Source organism: Meles meles, chromosome 5 (genome assembly GCF_922984935.1).
Source record: "Meles meles chromosome 5, mMelMel3.1 paternal haplotype, whole genome shotgun sequence".
Taxonomy (NCBI): Eukaryota; Metazoa; Chordata; class Mammalia; order Carnivora; family Mustelidae; genus Meles; species Meles meles.
The window spans coordinates 134,032,616-134,050,371 of NC_060070.1; the positions used below are offsets into that span (position 1 = coordinate 134,032,616).

The 17,756-nt window shown below is 51.4% G+C and overlaps 1 protein-coding gene across 8 annotated transcripts in view; it reads left to right on the forward strand.

Annotated features, from left to right (window-relative positions):
- RREB1 (ras responsive element binding protein 1) overlaps window positions 1-17,756 on the forward strand; it is a 178,636-nt gene that overhangs the window by 128,421 nt on the left and 32,459 nt on the right. For all 8 annotated transcript variants that reach the window (XM_046005478.1, XM_046005472.1, XM_046005480.1 and 5 more), the window contains exons 7-8: window positions 12,732-12,876; window positions 13,404-13,537. In XM_046005478.1, coding sequence (XP_045861434.1) covers window positions 12,732-12,876; window positions 13,404-13,537 — 279 coding nt within the window. The remainder of the gene's footprint in view (window positions 1-12,731; window positions 12,877-13,403; window positions 13,538-17,756) is intronic.

Genomic DNA, 17,756 nt, shown 5'->3' on the forward strand with positions numbered 1-17,756 from the left:
ATGGAGCCCCATGTTGGGCTCTGCACTGGGCATAGAGCCTGCTTAAGAGTCTCTTTCTGTCCTTCTCCCTTCTCTAAGAAGGAAGCAGGGAGGGAGGGAAAGAAGGAAGAAATGATAGACTTTTTTGTTGTCTGCAACTTAAGTATCTTTCCCTGGAGGGAAAGACAAATGAGAAGAAAATCTCTTTAGGTGATGCGTAGAAACCTTAACACATTGGGTTGCGCTTAGAAGACGGTAAATGTCCTGTGACCATGTGTGCAGCTCTTAAAGGTGGTTGAGGGGTTTGTGGGGAGTTTCATGGTGTGTGTGCAGTCAGCGTGATGGAAACATGTGGTCTTGCTGGACTCAGGACCGCGTACATTTGGTGGTGTTCGGTGACTAGCTGGTGGTTTCGTGATGGTTGTACTTGGGTATCGAGGCAGTTCTCATCTCTTAGTACAATGAGTACTGAAATAGTCATATTTCAAGTACAGTCTTAGAAAGCTTTTCATTTCTTTTTTTATTAAATATTTTTTTAATTTATTTGACACAGAGAGATATCATAAGTAGGCAGAGAGGCAGGCAGAGAGAGGGGGAAGCAGGCTCCCCGCTGAGCAGGGAGCCCGATGTGGGACTCGATCCCAGGACCCTGGGATCATGACCTGAGCCAAAGGCAGACACTTAACCCACTGAGCCACCCAGGCGCCCTTAGAAAGCTTTTTTTTTTAACAGAGTTGCCACTTTTTTCTTTTTAACTAGGAAAAATAAACCCATCATATAAATGTCATACTTCATTCCTCTTAATATGCTTTTCATTCTTTGAGAGTCCACATCATTGAAAGGCCCAGGATTTTCCCCTTGAGCGTCAGCACTGACAAATCTATGTATCACAGCAAGTTGTCTGATTCCCTAGTTTCCCCCAGTAGCATTATTAAGCTTTCACCAAGTGAGTTTATTGTGTGATTATATTTAAACGCTCTTTGCCTTCTCTTTACATCTCATCGGCTGAAAGTGAAACCTGTGTGCCTGTATTTTAAATGCAGTAGTGGTTTGTGTAAAGGCGGCCTCTCTGTGTGTCCTCTGAGAGCTCTTCCTTCCTCTCTGGCCGATGCCGATAAGGGATGCTGGAGCATCCCATTCCTTCATCTGTAATGGGGCGGCGTTCTGCTCCCAAGAGTTTGACAGCGTGAGTGGTTAAGGCTGTAATACATACCCAAGCCCCTGGCTCACATAAGTGTTCGGCAAATTGTGGTTCCCTTCCTTTCTCTTCTCTCTTGGGACACTTAACCCCCCAGTTCCTTCCACGTGTCATAAGCACGTGTGTTTCCAAAACCGAGAAAAGAGACTGTGACCTTCCAACTACAAGGGTGCCCTAAGCTGACACCTAAGAACCTGGCAGTCTGAAAGGGGTATTTTGTAGACAAGCTGTGTGCCATAGGCCTGAATTTTCTTTTCTGAAAATCCTCATTATTAGTCAAACCCTTCTTTTGGGGGAGGAGGGGGATTTCTTGTTTTGAGGTGCTGGTGTGTTTCACGTGTGGATTTGCATTTATACTATTTGATGAGAGCCTGTGGTTCTTTTCTGAATTCTACTTTTATATTTTAGACATCTGCAAATAGCGCAAAGCTACCACTAGGAGAAAAAGAACAAGTCAGAGTGATTGGTCACAGAATTTCATTTTTCAGATAAAGTAAAAAGCATAAGAAAAGAGCAAAGCTGAAAGTTGACCCATTTCAGTTGATAGTCTCTCGCGAAGCCCGTTTTATGTTTGACGTTCTCTAAAACATTTTCCCTTCTACTTTGTATTTGTTTTTTCTTTCCTAGTACCCCTAATGATGGGCATAGCTTACTTTTTTGAAATGATATTTGAAAAATGCCTTGCTGCTGGTGCCCATATTTTATTCAGCATTTTTCTCCTGAGGACCAGGTCAAATTCAGTTACACCAAAGGGGGCAGGCCAGAAGTCTGCAGGTGCGGGGATGTGAAAGCCTTTTCGTTCCATCACCGTTTCTCAAATTTACAATCTGCTTCATCATTAAGGAGTTCATCATCATTCAGCCCCCGGGATGCTAATGTTCATAATTTAGGTTTGCTCCTCTTTTGGCTGAGGTGGTGTTTGTTTTTGGAGATTGGAGGAGACGCAAAAGAAGTTTCTTTCAAAAGCAAGCACCATGGTATTTTTTTTTTTTCTTTTAAGATTTTATTTATTTATTTGACAGAGACACAGCAAGAGAGGAACACAGCAGGGGGAGTGGGACAGGGAGAAGCAGGCTTCCCGCTAAGCAGGGAGCCTGATGCGGGGCTCAATCCCAGGACCCTGGGATCATTACCTGAGCCCAAGGCAGCTGCTTAACAACTGAGCCACTCAGGTGCCCCAGCACCGTGGTATTTTTGACCTATCTTGTTGAAATATTCCGAAAGCTCAGTTACACCAGGTAAGAGTGGTGAATTCACGGCATCAATATCTGGAGCATCCATGCTTGCCCACACTTGAACGGTGTGGCAGTCATGAGAGCTAGAAATTAGGTCACAGAAGGTAAGGTATGTGTTTGCTGGGGTAGGATGAGGACCGAGGGCCCGCCCCTGCTCCAGACCCCGCCGTGTGCCCTCCTCCTTTCCCACCGTGCCCTCTGTCCATGTCCCTGCAACTTCGCACAGTTCCTGAGCCTGTGTCCCCCTCAGTCCTATGCTATCATAGTAGCAAACTGAGGAGGAAGGGGAGGAGGAGAGCGAGCCTGCCTGGCAGCGCTAGATCACAAACTTAAGCCCGCAGCTCTACACCTCGTGCTTTATACCTTGCATTTTTCCACCTTTGTTTAAATATTCAACCTGTCCAACCTGTTTGGGCTGAACAAGCTGGTGCTAGCAAACATCAAAACGTGCCCACTCACTGTCAACGTTTTTCTGATTTGTTAAGGAAGGTGGTTAGCAGCAAATTCTGTCTCCTGCCGTCCCCTGCCCCCACTAATAAGTGAGCAAGCAGCCCAGAAAGCTTAGCAGGTCCTCATCACAGCGAAGCCCTGCTCACCACCCTGGGCATTAGTATGTGCCAAAGGGCCTTGCTCCTCGGCCGCCTGCGGGGCTAGGGTTGGTAGAGAGCTTGTTGGTCTTCAGTCGGGAGAGATTTTGCGTTGCTTTACACCAGATTCGGTTGCATAAAAGGTATCAGTATGTAGTGTCTGCCCTCAGTCCTTACTCTCCGTGCTTATGTAACCCCGCTCGCCGGAGAGGACTGTTGCAGATTTACAGGTGGGAAGACGGGTATGGGTTCAGCTGAGATTGGAAGCAAATCCTGGCCCTCTCTTCCCGGACTCCTGTGGGTAGAGCGGTGTCCCACTCTCCGGTGCAGCCCGTCGTTTGGGGATTCAGGTCCCCTCGGGCAAGCACAGGCCCGTGTGTACCACATCCATCCCGCTGGAGGTGCAAGGGGGGTTGGGAACCGATGCCTTCGCAGAGAAGAGGCCCTGTTGCCTAGCTGGGTTTTAGCAGGCGATCTTTTTTTTTTTTTTTTTTTTTTTACTCATTTGTGTTCATCTTTTTTTCCCCCTCTCACGTCGGACACATGACCTTGGTCCCCCTTTCCTTTCTGGCTCTTTCTCCCTTGCCCCTGAAGAATACAATGTGGCGTCCCCATAGTGGTGGTGACTTTCCTTTTCCCCGTACCCCTTCTCTGCACCCAGCACCCACACCTTCCATTTCCCTCTGTGGCATGTGGCGGGCCATCATGACCAGCTCAGCCTGAGCGTTTCCTGTTCCTCTTTTGGAAGAGGCTGAGGAGTAGCCAGCAGTGAGTTGGCACTGCCTTACTGTGGAGATAGTCATCTCTTCCTCCTCTGCAGAAAGAAAAAGGATGTGAGTAACTAGGTGCTACTGTCTTTAAGAAAGCAAGCTAAAGCCAACTCCCTTCAGGGCTGAAGTGAGGAAAGGGTCTGGGGGACCGCCTTTCCAGTCTGCCCTGCCGGTCGGACTGGGGATTGGCTTGACTGTAGATACTCAGCCGTCTGAGGCAGGAAGGCATCCTCTGCCGGGTGGGGTCGAGGTGGCGCTGATTGCTTCCCTCAGAGCTAATGGCTCTGGGCTGCACTTCCGGAATGTCAACTTCCGGTGGGCTCCATCACCGAAGCCTGCAGCTCTGGGAGTTTCTCCTGGGTTTGGGGCCTTGGGCTGTCTAGGAGGGTTGAAGAAATGGAGGGCGGTTAGCCCAAACAAGGGGAAGAGTCCATTTTAGAAAACGCGACTGCCTGACCAGATCTAAGGGACCATCAGGTGGGAAAGTGGTAATGTTCTACTTACCGTTTCCTGGTTTAGCACAGGGACAGCCCAGGCAGGCCAGTTTTAGCTCTGCGTGAATGAGAGTTATCTCTGGGTCAGAGAGGTCCACACATTGAACCTCTGAGGTCTTTTGTTTGTTTTTTAGGAATCTGTGATTTTATAGGGAAATATGTACTGTGTGTCTTTGTGGGTATTGTACACAGGTATCCAGGGAGCCAAATAACGTACGGAGAGTGTTCTGGCAAATTATTTTTAGCAAAACAAGGGCAGGCAAAGGAAAGGAAAAGTACAAGAGGGTTTAAGGTTTACCGATCCAAAGAACCTGTTTAGGAACAGGGTCTAGAATAAAGCTTTTGCAAAGGTTGATATTTATTGACATGGGCCAACAGCCAGGCCTCCCCTACACTGTATTTGAACACCAGGAGAGGAGGAAGGAGCTTTAGAATGAGTCGTGAAGGGCCCTCTGTTTTCTAAGTAAACCATCAATAACTGGAGAATGTTGTACTTCGGCTATTCTGTTCTGAGGTCAGTGGCTTCCAGGATCAGTTCAGAAGGTAGGGGGAAAGGACTGTAATAGCCAGAAGGTTGCCTTTCTCCTCCCTACAGTACAACAGGGAGAGTAGGGCCTTCAAGGGACACCTGCGCTCAGACTTCATAACCCAGCTCTGTCCATCAGGGAGGAAGTGTGTGTGCTGGGGTTTTGCGTGAGAGCAGGATAGAGAAGGAACTGCAGGGGACCCCAGAGACAGCAGGGCAGAATGGGGGGTCAGTCAGGATTGTACCCCGGAGTCAGCTGTGGGCTGTGGAGATGGAGAAGCTTCGAAGGCAGCTGTCATGAGCAACAGGGTCCAGGACTCCTGATACCCCACGCTTCCAGCTCATTCTTTGACTTTGCATCCTGGTCTGATCTGTGCCTCCGCCGGCACCACCAGCATGCCAGGCTGTGGTCCACAGGAGGGGAGACATTCTGTACCCTTGGGGTGTGTCTCCCCGTCTTGCAGGGGAAGAGGAGCTTATGGAGAAAAGCTGACGGGGGATATGCTCTTTAACGTCAGACGATGTGGAGTGTCGCCGGCCTGTGGGGGCAGGGCTGGGGGCTGGTGCACAGTATCCAGGCACTTGAGCAGAAGCATCCCGAGAGCTCTGGGAGCAATCTGCAATTGGTGTTCCCACAGCCATCCTGAGGACAGTAGGGAGACACCTCTCTGAGGCACACGCCTCACCATAGGCTGACTTCTAGAGCTTTCCGAGAGCGCTGTCTTCAGTCAGCGAGGCTGCTTACATCCACCCTTGTCGTCAGACCTTCCTCCACACCCAGGCACAGCTGGCGTGACCTGCCTTCTGGATCAGCATGACTGAGCCTGAACAACACCCGAATTACTAGAAGGTGGCTCTGAGCGCAGAGGTGGAACCACACTGGGAGTCGGATGCTTGAAGCCTTGCCAGCCTCTCCCAGGCCCCTCGTCTGCTTCTGTCTTCACTGCCCTCCCCGCCCCTCAGGTGCTGGCATAGATAGGCCTGGACTGACCCGCAAGCATCACTCCTGGCTCTCCGCCCCCAAACCCCTTCCCTGTATGTCTGTTACACAGACGGGCGGGAATCTTTCTGGAGGCTGACTTCTCTTTGCCCGGAGATGTAGGCTGTGAAGCGGTGGTGCTTGTTAATCTGATTCATTCCCTCTTTTGGCTATCACAAGACTTTGTTGGAAAAGCAAAGCGAGCACCGGTAGGAATGGGGCTTGATCTATCATCAGGCTGCAGAAACCTGTCGGAGCCTGTCGACTTCAGTTTGGCGCACACCCTGCCCCCACAAGCAGGGCTGAGTGCTGTTTGTGTATGGTTTGTGTCCCGTGTGCTGAAAGAGTGACCTTCCTTATAATGCCGTTCGCTCAGAGGATCAAATAATTCAGCTCCTGGGTTAATAAAACCTATGAAGAAATTAAGCAGGAAAAGTTAGCAAATACCAGAAGGGTCTAGATCTTGCCTGAACTTTGACCTGCTCAGGTAAACGGGATAAAGTAGCCCTGGAAGAACGTGACCGGTGTTAGCTAAGGAAGAACAGAGCACGAGGACGCCTCCAGTGGGTGATCCTTTAAACTCATTGAAAGTTTTCCAAGGGATCTGACCCCCAAAGTAATTTTGAGAATATTCAATTTCATCGCCGTTTTGGTTACATACTTGTGCCCGATAAACTTGTACAGGGTCTGCTGGCATATTGCAGTGTGAGCTTGGGAGGGGTGTCGTGTTCATATCCCCCAAAATGGCCACATTGCAGTCAGGTGGTTAACCGAGCCTGTGACCAGGATGAAGAGTTGAAGAAGTGAACTGTGATGCAGTGGTTCTCCTACCTGAGCAGGCAAGAGTGTCACCCGGAAGGTTTGTGGAAATCTAGCGTGCTGGGCCCTGGCCCCGAGTCTCTGAGTCTGCAGGCCTGAGAACTGGCATTCGTGACAAGCCCCTGGTTGGAGGACCGCAGCTTGAGACTGGCAGTTTGGGGCCCATTTTACAGATTTGGAAACTGAAGGTGAGGTAGTCTAGGTAACTTGTGTCTCCCCGGTGCTGAGTGGTAGAGCTGGGATTATATCTACACTGTCTCAGTTCTCAAGACCGCCCCCAAGAGGTCACCGCCATCACTTGGTCTCTGTTCTACGCTGTTGTCTCACCCAGATTTGCTTTGTCGACTACCTGAATCCCCACTTGCTTCTCTTGAGCCAGTGCTCAGGTGGTAAGAGTTTGCCTTTCTTTCCAAACCTGCAGACTCACGTGCCGAAGAAAGGTAAGCAGAAAGTTCCTGTATGTGGAGAGCTGGAGGTGAGGAAGTTCAGGGAGGAAGAAAGGGATATGCTTCAGGAGTTGGTGGGTCTCTGCTGAATAACCAGACTGGCATTCAGCTCTTGTACAAGATGTATTTGTGTAGCCAGGGTGTGTTCGGCGTCCTTAAGAACAGCCCCCTGTAGCTAAACTGGGTCTTTACATTTTAGAAAATAAAGGATTACATTGACAAGAGGAAAATTTGAGTTGAAAATCAGCATCCATGCCAAAATCCAAAGTAGGCCCCTATCAGTACTAAAAAGTACTTGGATTTAGAATTTTTTTTTCTACTTTATTTGTTTTTGTTCATTACTATGGAGACGACCGCCCCCCGCCCCAAACAGACACCACCAGGCCCCCAGCCCGGGTATTATGAATGGGACAAAACTTCACTTCAATCCTCAAAAAGTTCTGATAACATTCCTTCCTTAGGCCATGGTGTGACAGGATTTCTACGACTGAAGTGACATGCCTCTGAAGGAAAGTTCTAGAATTTTGTGCCAAAAGCAGCTTACTGTGAAGATAGGTGGAGTTTTAAATATAGGAACACAGATTTGTACCAGTAATGGGAGAAATTCACATGGGTCCTCAGTATTCATATTTCGGTGTTTTTTGTTCAGGTCCCTTTACCACAGCAGTGTTTACAGTCTCCTGTCGCGTTTCCCCACATTAAACCCTAGGAAGGGCATTAATCATGAGGTTTCTTGGAGGCTGCGGACATGGCTGTAGAGAAATGGCAGGTGGACAGGTTTCCTGCGCATCCTTCATGCATCCGTCGGTCCAGCCATTCAGCCGTCTGGCAGATGTTTATTGGCCACCCACCAGGTGCCACCGAGGGCCAATGCTATGATGAGACTTATTTTTGATTGAGGCTGAGGAAACAGTCAAACGAGTGAAATACACTGTATTTTCAGCTTCTGGTATGTTCTATGAGGAGGGTGAAACAGGGTCGTGGGCATGAGAGCCTCTGCGTAGGACAGTGGGATGCTTGTCGTGGAGCCTGAATGGCACGCACCAGCCCTAGAGATTTGGGATGAAGCAGCCAAGGGAGGAGCAGTAAATGTACCAGCCCTGGGTTCTCTGTCCCAGAGAGAACTCGGATGTCTTGAGATCAGGATAGGGGTGTCAACAGATGAGGCCTGAGAAATAGGCCAAGGCTAGTTCAGTTCTAGGAAGGGAGCCGTTGGAGGCATTTAACAAGCAGGGGAGTGGTGTGATGTGAACCGTGTTCTAGAAGCTCCGCCTGGCTGTGGTGTAGGGAAGGCATGGCCGCAGGGCAAGAGGGAGATCAGTTTAAAATGTTTGAAATGATTGAAACATTGAAAATGTGGCCGTTGCATGTTGGTGTTTCTGCAGCGTTCCCATCATGAGTTCTCATGGTACCTCAGTCCTTGCACATAAATCCCTGCACATTTGTTCAACTCTTGATCTTCAAGACCAAGTCCTTGGAGTGGAATTGCTGGAATAAAGGGCATACATATTTAAAATCCTGCTCCCTGTTGCTCAGCCACGTTGCAGAAAGGTCCGTTCCATTTTTGCTCCCGACAGCAGTGCATGAGAGCAGCACCAACGCCGCTCATGTCTCATCCCTGCCAGTCTTGCAAATGAAAAGGTGGAAAGGGATCCAGTGTAGAGTGGAGGAGACGGGACTCAATGGCTGTGGGAGCGAAGAATCCACGGGATCTTAGTTGGAGCTGAGGGTGTGACATCACCATTGAACACGCACACGGGAACCCCAGCTCTGTGTACACCACCTGCAGAGGTGGTTGCCCCAGTCCTGTGCCCTCAGACCATAGCCAGGCGGCCACTTGTTCTGATCCAGCATGGCCGAAGAGAGAGCCACGCACTGGGGCATGTCCCAAGGTTAGGAATGACCGGTATGATTCGGCAGAGCCTGAGGGGGCTGGCTGGAGGAGCTGGAGTTGCCTAGCTCAGCAAAGAGAAACTTTGGAGAAACACCGTAGTCCTCTTGAATTAATGGAAGAGCTGCCCTCTAGGAGAGAATGTAGACTTGATTCGACATTGCCCCTGAGGACAGATACGCATTTAAAGGAAGGACGGGATTTGGGGCTCAACACGGAAAAGATGGTTTTATTTTTATTTTTTTTTTTAAGATTTTATTTATTTATTTGACAGAGAGATCACAAGAAGGCAGAGAGAGAGGAAGGGAAGCAGTTCCCTGCTGAGCAGAGAGCCCAATGCGGGGCTCGATCCCAGGACCCTGGGATCATGACCTGAGCTGAAGGCAGAGGCTTAACCCACTGAGCCACCCAGGTGCCCTGGAAAAGATGGTTTTAATAATTAGCATCATTGAAAATGGAAAAGTGTTGGAGCATCATGAAATGCCGATCTGTCTGGTGTGCTGGGGGCTTTCTGTGCTGAGGGGGACGCCGGCTAGCATCTCAGCCTCCTGCCAGATCTGAGGCTCGTTGGAGTGTACGGGTGCTTAGGGTATGTAGAAACAAGAAGCAGTCGTCCTTGAAATAAAACCTGAGAGAAAAACAGATGGCAAGCCTTCTAAAGAAGAGACAGAATTTCCCTCCCTGCCAGCCCTCCTGTCTGCATTGGCCACACTCTGGGGGGAAGAGGCCATTACTGGCTCGTTTTGGTGGCATGTCCCACTTCCTGTGAGCGTTCGGGAGGAAGTGGACAGTTACTGTTGCCACTCCTACTGTCGGAGCCCGGGGAAGAAGGGAAGGGGCCAGGTTAGACAGTGTCTCAACTACAGATCCTGTCCAGCTTCAGAAACAGCTGAGGCTCCCAGACCCTGGCAGACGGACTCTGGACTGAGTTGAGTTCATGAACCTGCAGCTGTTGGTCACCATGTTGCCGAAGGGACAGACTGGAAACTCCCAGTCAGAGATTGAACCCCAAAAGGGAGCAGCAGGCTGGAGCTTTGAACCTGAAGCTCCAAAGGGCTTGGCCAGATAACTAGAGTGCATTGACGTGCTTGCCACCAAGCCCTCTGAGACTGCTTTGATCCAGTCTCCTTTTCCTGCCTTTAGCAACGATGCAGCTCAAGGGCAGCCCCAGATTTTCAAAAGAAGACAGAGGCCAAACTGGGGGTGGAGAGTGACCTCTTTCGTTCTCTTGACATCTGGCTAGAGCTTGGTGCCAGGTGTGAGGCCTTGGACCACAGTCACTTGGAGAGGAAGTTTCCGGGGTCGGACTGGAGCCCTGAGGTTCCCGCCAGTGATCCAGAACAGAGATCGAAGGTTGGCTTGAGGCAGTCTGGGGCAAGAGCCCAGACGCCACAGTGGGCACGCCTGGGTCCATACTGGCTGTGAGGGCCCGGGAGTGTCTGCCTCTCCACTCTTGTGTGTCCTCGTCCGCAGAGTGGGCATGAGGACCCGTAAACCCCCACCAGGTCCTCACTGTGCTCACTGCTGTCCTTCCTCGTCCTCTGCTCTGTGGAAACCACTTCCAACGCACACCTCAGGACTAGGTAATAAAGATTCGCCGTGTAAAAATGCGGATCCTGTGATGGAAAAAGTGTAGCTTGAAGCGAGTGAGTCCCTTCTGGTTGTCAGTCTCGGATTTCCGGTGTTTTCTGAGGTTGTTTGTGGCCTCGTGTTCATGGGCACAAGTCACCTATCGGCCGTAGAGAAGGCATTCGTCTTTCACCTAATGTTTTAGTGATTTGTTGAGAGGGGTTGGTGATAACTTACATTCCATGGTGTTTTTCATACTTCCTCAGTTCTTAGGTGCTTTAAAACATTTTATTTTTACATTTCTAAAATGAACTATGTGATACAATAAATGTCAACCTTGCTAGCCTTTTCCTTTTTCCTTCTAAACGCTGCTAGTCATGTTCTCTAAATCCCAATCAGCTTGGAATAGAGGGGGTGCTTAGAACGAGGCCCTTATTTCCCAAGACCTTTCCTGGGGCTTTAGATGGCCAAGAAGTAGTAATAAAGCATCCTTCCCTGATAATCTCAGCAGAAAATTAGGTGGACATGGGCTTGGTGGTTCTCTGTGGTTCTTTTCCATTTTCTCCCTTTAGGTTTTCGTGCTTTACCACACTGACTCCCCCTACTCCCCACCCCGAGCCCCCCAACCCAGAGAACAGAGGTTTGGCCCGAGACCCATCCCCTCCAGGGCTAGGCCACATCGCACCTACTGGTGGCTTTGCTGGGCTGGCGCTTTGTGAGGCAGGGCAGAGATAGTCAGGGCTGGTGTGGGGGCCCTCTGCCTCCTGGAATAGGAGACTCCCAGGGTCTGAGCCCTGCACACCCATGGGTAGTACAGGGCAGGATTGTCGGGGCGGGGGGGAGGCCTTATCTCAGCTGTCTCTTTGCACCATTGGCCCACGCACCTGAATTGTCCTGCTTGCCACTTACAGGCTGCTTAGCCTTGTCATCCCTGGCCTGTGCCCTCTAAAGAAGAAGCTGAGCTGAATTGTGCTTCTTTCTGGAAGTGTGATGGGACCGTTCCTGAAAGCCTCGCCGTCTCTCCCCTTTCCTATGTGCTTCCCCAGTGAGATAATCCAATGAAAGAGCGCTTTCTAAGAAACTGGGACTTTGTTCCTACATCTGGCACAGTTTAACCCCAAAGATGATGATGGGGATGACGACTGTCATTAGGAAAACCAAACCCTTTATGTCACAAAGGAAGGAAATTGAGACTGAACGTCTTTTTGTAATACCTCTCCCTCCTTATGGGCCTTGGGACCGTGTTCTTAGGGTGTTTGCTTTAGAACTTTCCAGTAAGGCCACTTAAGTCAGGCCACCCGTTAAGCTTTCTTTGCGGAGCAGACAGACTGTATGTAATGCTTTCTCACACGTGTGTTCCTGGCCCTGCAGATGTCAGGGTCGCGATGTGCAACTTACTCATTGCCTTGCCCCCGCTCCTTGCACCATCTGCAAATCCGCGTAACACCATGAAAAACATGGAAAGCCTTTCAGTTTCACTCCAGACATTGGCTGCGTTAGCACTTCTCAGATGCAACCCCCAGCGTGCCTCCTCCGAAAGCAGAGGAGAGCGAACACTTAGTGCCGGCGTGTACGAGGGGGGTTCTGGGGGCGAGTGCAGAGTGATCGCTCGATGTGTGAACTGGCCATGTCTGGGGATCCCTTATCCTGTAGAGTCATGTGTCCTGAAGTAGCACCTCTCATCTGAATATGTACAAGAGGCAATCAGATGGTTTTTTCATCTCATGGGTGTCTTCAGAATGTCTTCCAACAGACAGCAAAGCGTTGAGCAACATTTTTGGATAGCACCTGTGAGAACTTTGTGGAGGGCTTCAGGGAGATCATAGAAGGCTTTATTATTATTATTTTTTAGAATGAGAGGTTAAGCAGTGACTTTTTTAAAAAGATTTTTTTTTATTTATTTGATAGAGATCACAAGTAGGCAGAGAGGCAGGCAGAGAGAGAGGGGAGAAGCAGACTCCCCGCTGAGCAGAGAGCCTGATGAGGGGCTTGATCCCAGGACCCCAGGACCATGACCTGAGCCGAAGGCAGAGGCTTTAACCCACTGAGCCACCAGGCGCCCCCATAGAAGGCTTTAAAAAGAGAGTGGTCACTGTATAAATCGTACTGTCTATCTTAAAGAAAATTCAACCAACACCTGAACATACTGTACAAAAAATATAAAAAATTTAGAAGAACCAACCAGCTCAGTTTTTTGCCAAATCACAGTGTGTGTGTATGTGTGTGTGTTCTTTCCAGACATATGAAGATTCATGAGAAGGACCCTAACAGTGCTACAGCTACGGCGCCCCCATCCCCACTGAAGCGTAGGCGGCTGCCCTCCAAGAGGAAACTGAGTCACGATGCCGAGTCAGAGAAAGAAGACACAGCGCCTGCTAAAAAGGTTCTTGCCACCACCACCACGCCCCTCACCGACCCGCGCCGATGTGCCTAACCACGGGACTCCTGGCAGAAATACCTCTAGTCTTTATTCTCACAGTTTGGGGACTTGGCAGACATCCTGCGCTTTTAACCTGTGTCTTCTGACACTTTTTGCAAGGTGTCTGCAGGAAAGCGTTACCCGTGTGCGCTTCCTCTGTTGGGCCCCGCACGTGGAGCCCCGCGAAGTGAGGAGCTTGTTTCATTGCTCTGTGCTGTTTGGTTTCTCCAGCTGGAGGGGAAGCTCATGCTGTTAGGGACTCCTGCTGTTCCCTGTCCCTGTCAGACACCGGGTGCTCCCTACGTGTGCATGGAGTGAATGAGTGGGTTGAAGGTGGGTGGGTGGAAGTGTTCGGGGAGGATTTGCTGAATGAATGAAGGACTGGTCCGTGGTCTCCCTGTAGGTCTGCACTGAGTATTGGGCTTCTCTTCTGAAGCAGATCCGTATGGGAGACCTCCTTCATGACTTCACTTTTTTCCTTTCCTCTCAAGATGGTGGAAGATGGGCAGCCGGGGGACTTGGAGAAAGTTGATGAAGTGTTTCACTGCCCCATATGCTTTAAGGAGTTCGTTTGCAAGTATGGACTGGAGACCCACATGGAGACCCACTCAGATAACCCACTAAGGTAGGAGAGGGGCTGGAACGCACCTGTCGTCTGGAAATCTCTTTTTCATTCTGGTCCCCTCAAACATAGGGCCAATCTTCACTCCCTTGTCCTCCAAACTGAGTTAAAGGGATTCGACTTGCGTTTGGTGACAGGCCAGGCCCCCAGAAAAGTGGTGAGGGCCTGGTGCACGGGGCATCCCCTGTGACGGGGGGCTTTGGGGGCAGCAAGCATATTTTCTGTGCCACAAGAGGCGTTGCAGCCCAGGTGACCGTTAGCTGTGCAGGGGCGTGTGGTAAGGACGGGAGGGCATACCAGCTGCTCATTAGTGTTTCGCCTGGATCAGACTGGTAGCACAGAAACCTTGCAAAAGCCTTTAGGGGTAAGAAGGCTTCTGCTTCATGCAAGACCCTCGCCCGAACATGGAGCCCGACACAGCCAGACAGCGAGAGGTGCAGGTTCTGCTGGTCTGGGTTGCTGTCTCCAGGTTTGGGGCTCCTTCCCCTGCCCAGGCAGAGACGGTGGCTGGTGCTAGGACTCTCCAGCGGTGCTCAGGGCCGGCCCGCGGACGGGGACCCCTTGGCTTTCCTTCCCCATCTTCTCGCAGAACTTTCTCATCGGGTAGCAAGTCCTGTGTTCTTAGTGACAGACAGGCTTGGAACGGTTTTGGCAGAATTGCCACTTCTAAAAAGGCTACTGCCGTGGTTTTTAAGCACCCAGAAGAACCAGGGGCCCCAGGGGAGCGACCGGATCAGAAGGTGGTGTCCTGCAAGGCGCGGCTGAGGCTTCTCCCGGAGCAGGGCAAGCGTGTGCACGCTCGCGGGGCTGGATGTCTGGAGACGGCTTGGGAGCAGAGTCTGGACGCCTGTTGGACTCACCGATGTCTGGACCCGCTCTCCTCAGGACACGTGTTAGGTTGTGACTTGGGAGTGAAGAATCGGGGGGAAAACCTCACCGTGTGGTAATGAAATCCGCGTCAGATAGCATTGTACTTTTTCACGTTCACTGGACATTTTCCCGTTAGGGGAAAAAGAATGTATGAAGAGTTTAGACTGCTGAGCCATTGAGGTGCTACAGAATGTCTTTTCATCACTCCCCCATCTTGGGAAAGTGCCCACTGGCCGCGGAGGAGAGGCTGGTGGTCAGAACTCCCGGATCCCACCCTGCTCTCAAGGGACCTCCACCAGCTGGCCATGACCCTTGTGCCGCGTAATCCACGTGTTCCTTTTCAGGCCTTATATTCCTGCTGTCCTTCTGTCCACCAAGGAAAGGCACTTGGCCCTTCCTTTTGCAGGCCCTGTCCTGAGAGATGCAGGAATGTTCATGGTCTCGTGAACGTCCATAGCATCCCCAGGATGTGGGCTTGTGGTGAACGGCGAATGTTGAGATGGCTTTCTCAGCTGAGAGCCTGGGCAGACAGAGGTGAGGTCTCACGGGGTGAGTCGTGGGCACAGCCCACAATGGCACGTGGGACCCCAGCCAACACCATGTGCCCCTGCCACTCAGCCACGTGACCGGACGCTACGGAGAGGGAACGCACTGCGCGTCTCGGAGCTCCTCGGGGTGTTTTATTTCACTTGGGATCACATACCATCTTAGAAACAATCCGTTTGCCCCCTTGTAGAGAATCCCATCCTACAGAGAGAATAATCAGACTCGCGAGAGGGATGAAGGCACCGGCGCGTGTATGGCACAGCATACCACACCGAGAGCAGACGCGCAAGCCTGGCTGAGGGGCTGGCTTCCCCTGGAGCGGGGCCTCCCAGACCAGCTCCTGTCCCAGGGCCAGGCCGACCTTGCTGCTCCGAGGCGGGGATGGGAAGTGCATTGGATGCTGCTCATCCTGCTCTGCATGCTTTAGTGGGTATTTCACGTGCCGTGTCCCCAAGGCTGTGACGAGGCAGATGCACCATGAAGTCCTGCCTCTTCTCCTTGCCCACTTGGGAATGATGGCTTCTGTCTGGTGAGGGGTTTGCCTGGAGCAGCGTTGTAGTGGGCTGGGGACTCGGCCCCGTCCAGCCGTCTTCCACCCTGCTGGAGCCCCCGGACGCTGTGCCCGCAGCCCATCCGTTGTGGGGGGCGAGCCAGCCATCCCCCGTCTCGTGGCTGCTGCGATGGGGTGGGGCTTGCATCTGGAAACCAAAGGGACTTGATTATAGAACATAGTTAATTCCCCTCTTCTCCTCTCTGCTCCGCTGTTCCACATAATAGCCTGCTATCAGAGGAGGCCGTGGGGGCAGGCAGGAGCCGGCGGGGCCCAGCCAGCCAGTGAACTGTGACAGGAGCCGGTGGGAGAGACTGCTTGTTAACCCAGAGCTAAAATAGACACCGACTCCATTTGCAAACCCCAGTGGCAGCAGAACCACAGTGGGATGCTACCGGCTTAAACAGAAAGTTTATAACTCAAAACAGCTGTTGGCTTCTCGCTCTCCTGCTCTGACCCCCCCCCTCCCCATCCCCAAAGCTGGCAAGGTGCCTGTTGTCCCTTAATAGAAAGCGTTGGAAGTCCAAACGGGTGTAAACGCCGAGTCTGTTCCCCACTCCTGTTCCAAGTTCCCGAAGCTGAGCGTGAAGCAAAAGGCAGGCAGGAAGCTGCTCGTGGCGGCTCTAGGTCTTCGTGTCGGGTGTTGCTTGGGCCCTGACGTGACCAGCGCTAAATCCGCAGCCCCCTAGACAAGGGAGAGTGGCAGAGAGCCGGCATTTGGAAACAGACGTTGATGGGCAAAGAGTGTTTTAACTGTTCTAGTGGTCACCTTTTAAAAAAGAAAAAGAAATAGGCAGAACTGATCATGCTCGTAGCAGCAATACCAAAAATACAGTGTCAGTGTATAATTGGTGTAAAAACTGTCGGTGATGCGTTTCGCTTTCTTGGCTACAAATAGTCCGGGTGTGGGGTACAGTCATGGCCCCTCTGAGTCTGAGCCAGCCACGGTACAGGTGTGCAGAGCCCACCACACAGACGCAGGCCAGGACAAGCCCGCCTGCAGCGGGGGGTGGGGGTTTCCTGGAGAGGCCCCTGGTCTTGTGTGTGAATAACTTGTCTCAGGCTAGTGGGGAGGGGCTGGGCCAGGAGGGGTGACAGCTGGCTGGTTCCGTGGCTCTGGGGCTGCTGCTGAGGGCAAAATTTAGCAAAAGTTATCGTCTGATGTTACGTGGCTTCTTGATGAAAGAAGGGCAGATAATAAATAATTTTCAAATTATTTCCGTTAAAATGGATCCAAGTGATGGAGTGCTGACTGTGTGTCCAGCATTTCACCAGACTTGAAGGGAAAAAACAGTGATGTTGGATACAGGGCCCCTCGAGGGCTAGTCAGAAAACAAGGAAATGGGCAGTTATAAAACACGGCGAAAGGGACAGATTCGGGACCAGGAAGGACGCGGTTTGCAGAGGGAACCTGAGCAGTCAGTGTAAAGCTTCCCTTGACGTCTTCCACGTGACGAGCTGGGGTGGTACCTCACTGTTTCCTCCAGGTGGAGGCTCTCCTCCGTCTGATCAAGTTCTTGATCTCGGTTGTCTGGAATCTAGGTCAGGAATTAGTCGTCGGGGAACACGAGTGAGCTCTCGTGGGTACAGCCTCCCTGCTGGAGGTGGGCCTGTCCTGCACAGTGAGGGTACGTGCTGTCACAGGCGTGCAGGCCAGGCCAAAGGCCACCCCCTCGTCCTGGTGGTGGAGCAAGGTTCCAGAACCTACCTTCCTTCTGCATTCTCAAGTGTTCCAAGGAATGTTTGGCTCCCTTTGCTGTCCTGCCCTCCCCCTACACACCCCATCACCTGCAGGGAGCCTCTCAGACTAATTGACATGGTATTGGTCCCACACTTAAATGTCATCCTAGAAATAAGGAAAGAATATAAAAAATAGTCATTAATATCTTGTATTGAAGAGTCCCAGCCCGTCTGTGGCTTGGCCAGGTGGAGGCAGGTTTGAAACAGTGTTGGGAAAAAAAAAGGTTGGGGGGGGGCGCACACTTGTGTGTCTGTGTGTGTGTGTGTGTGTGTCTGTCTGTCTGTGTGTGGTGTCATCGTTGTCGCCCCCCACCCCCACCGCCAACCTGGAAGTTGGAGACACTGTTGTCAGGAAGTCTTTCCTCCGTGCCCTTGGGCCTCTCCAGGGCTCAGGCTGTTGAGAGCCAAGGCGACCCCCAGCTTCTGTGCTCACCCCAGCCTGCCCGCCCTGAAGTGCCTCGGACCTGCCCCGACTTCACGCCACACTGGTTGGTTGAACAGTCTGGGCAGGGTGTC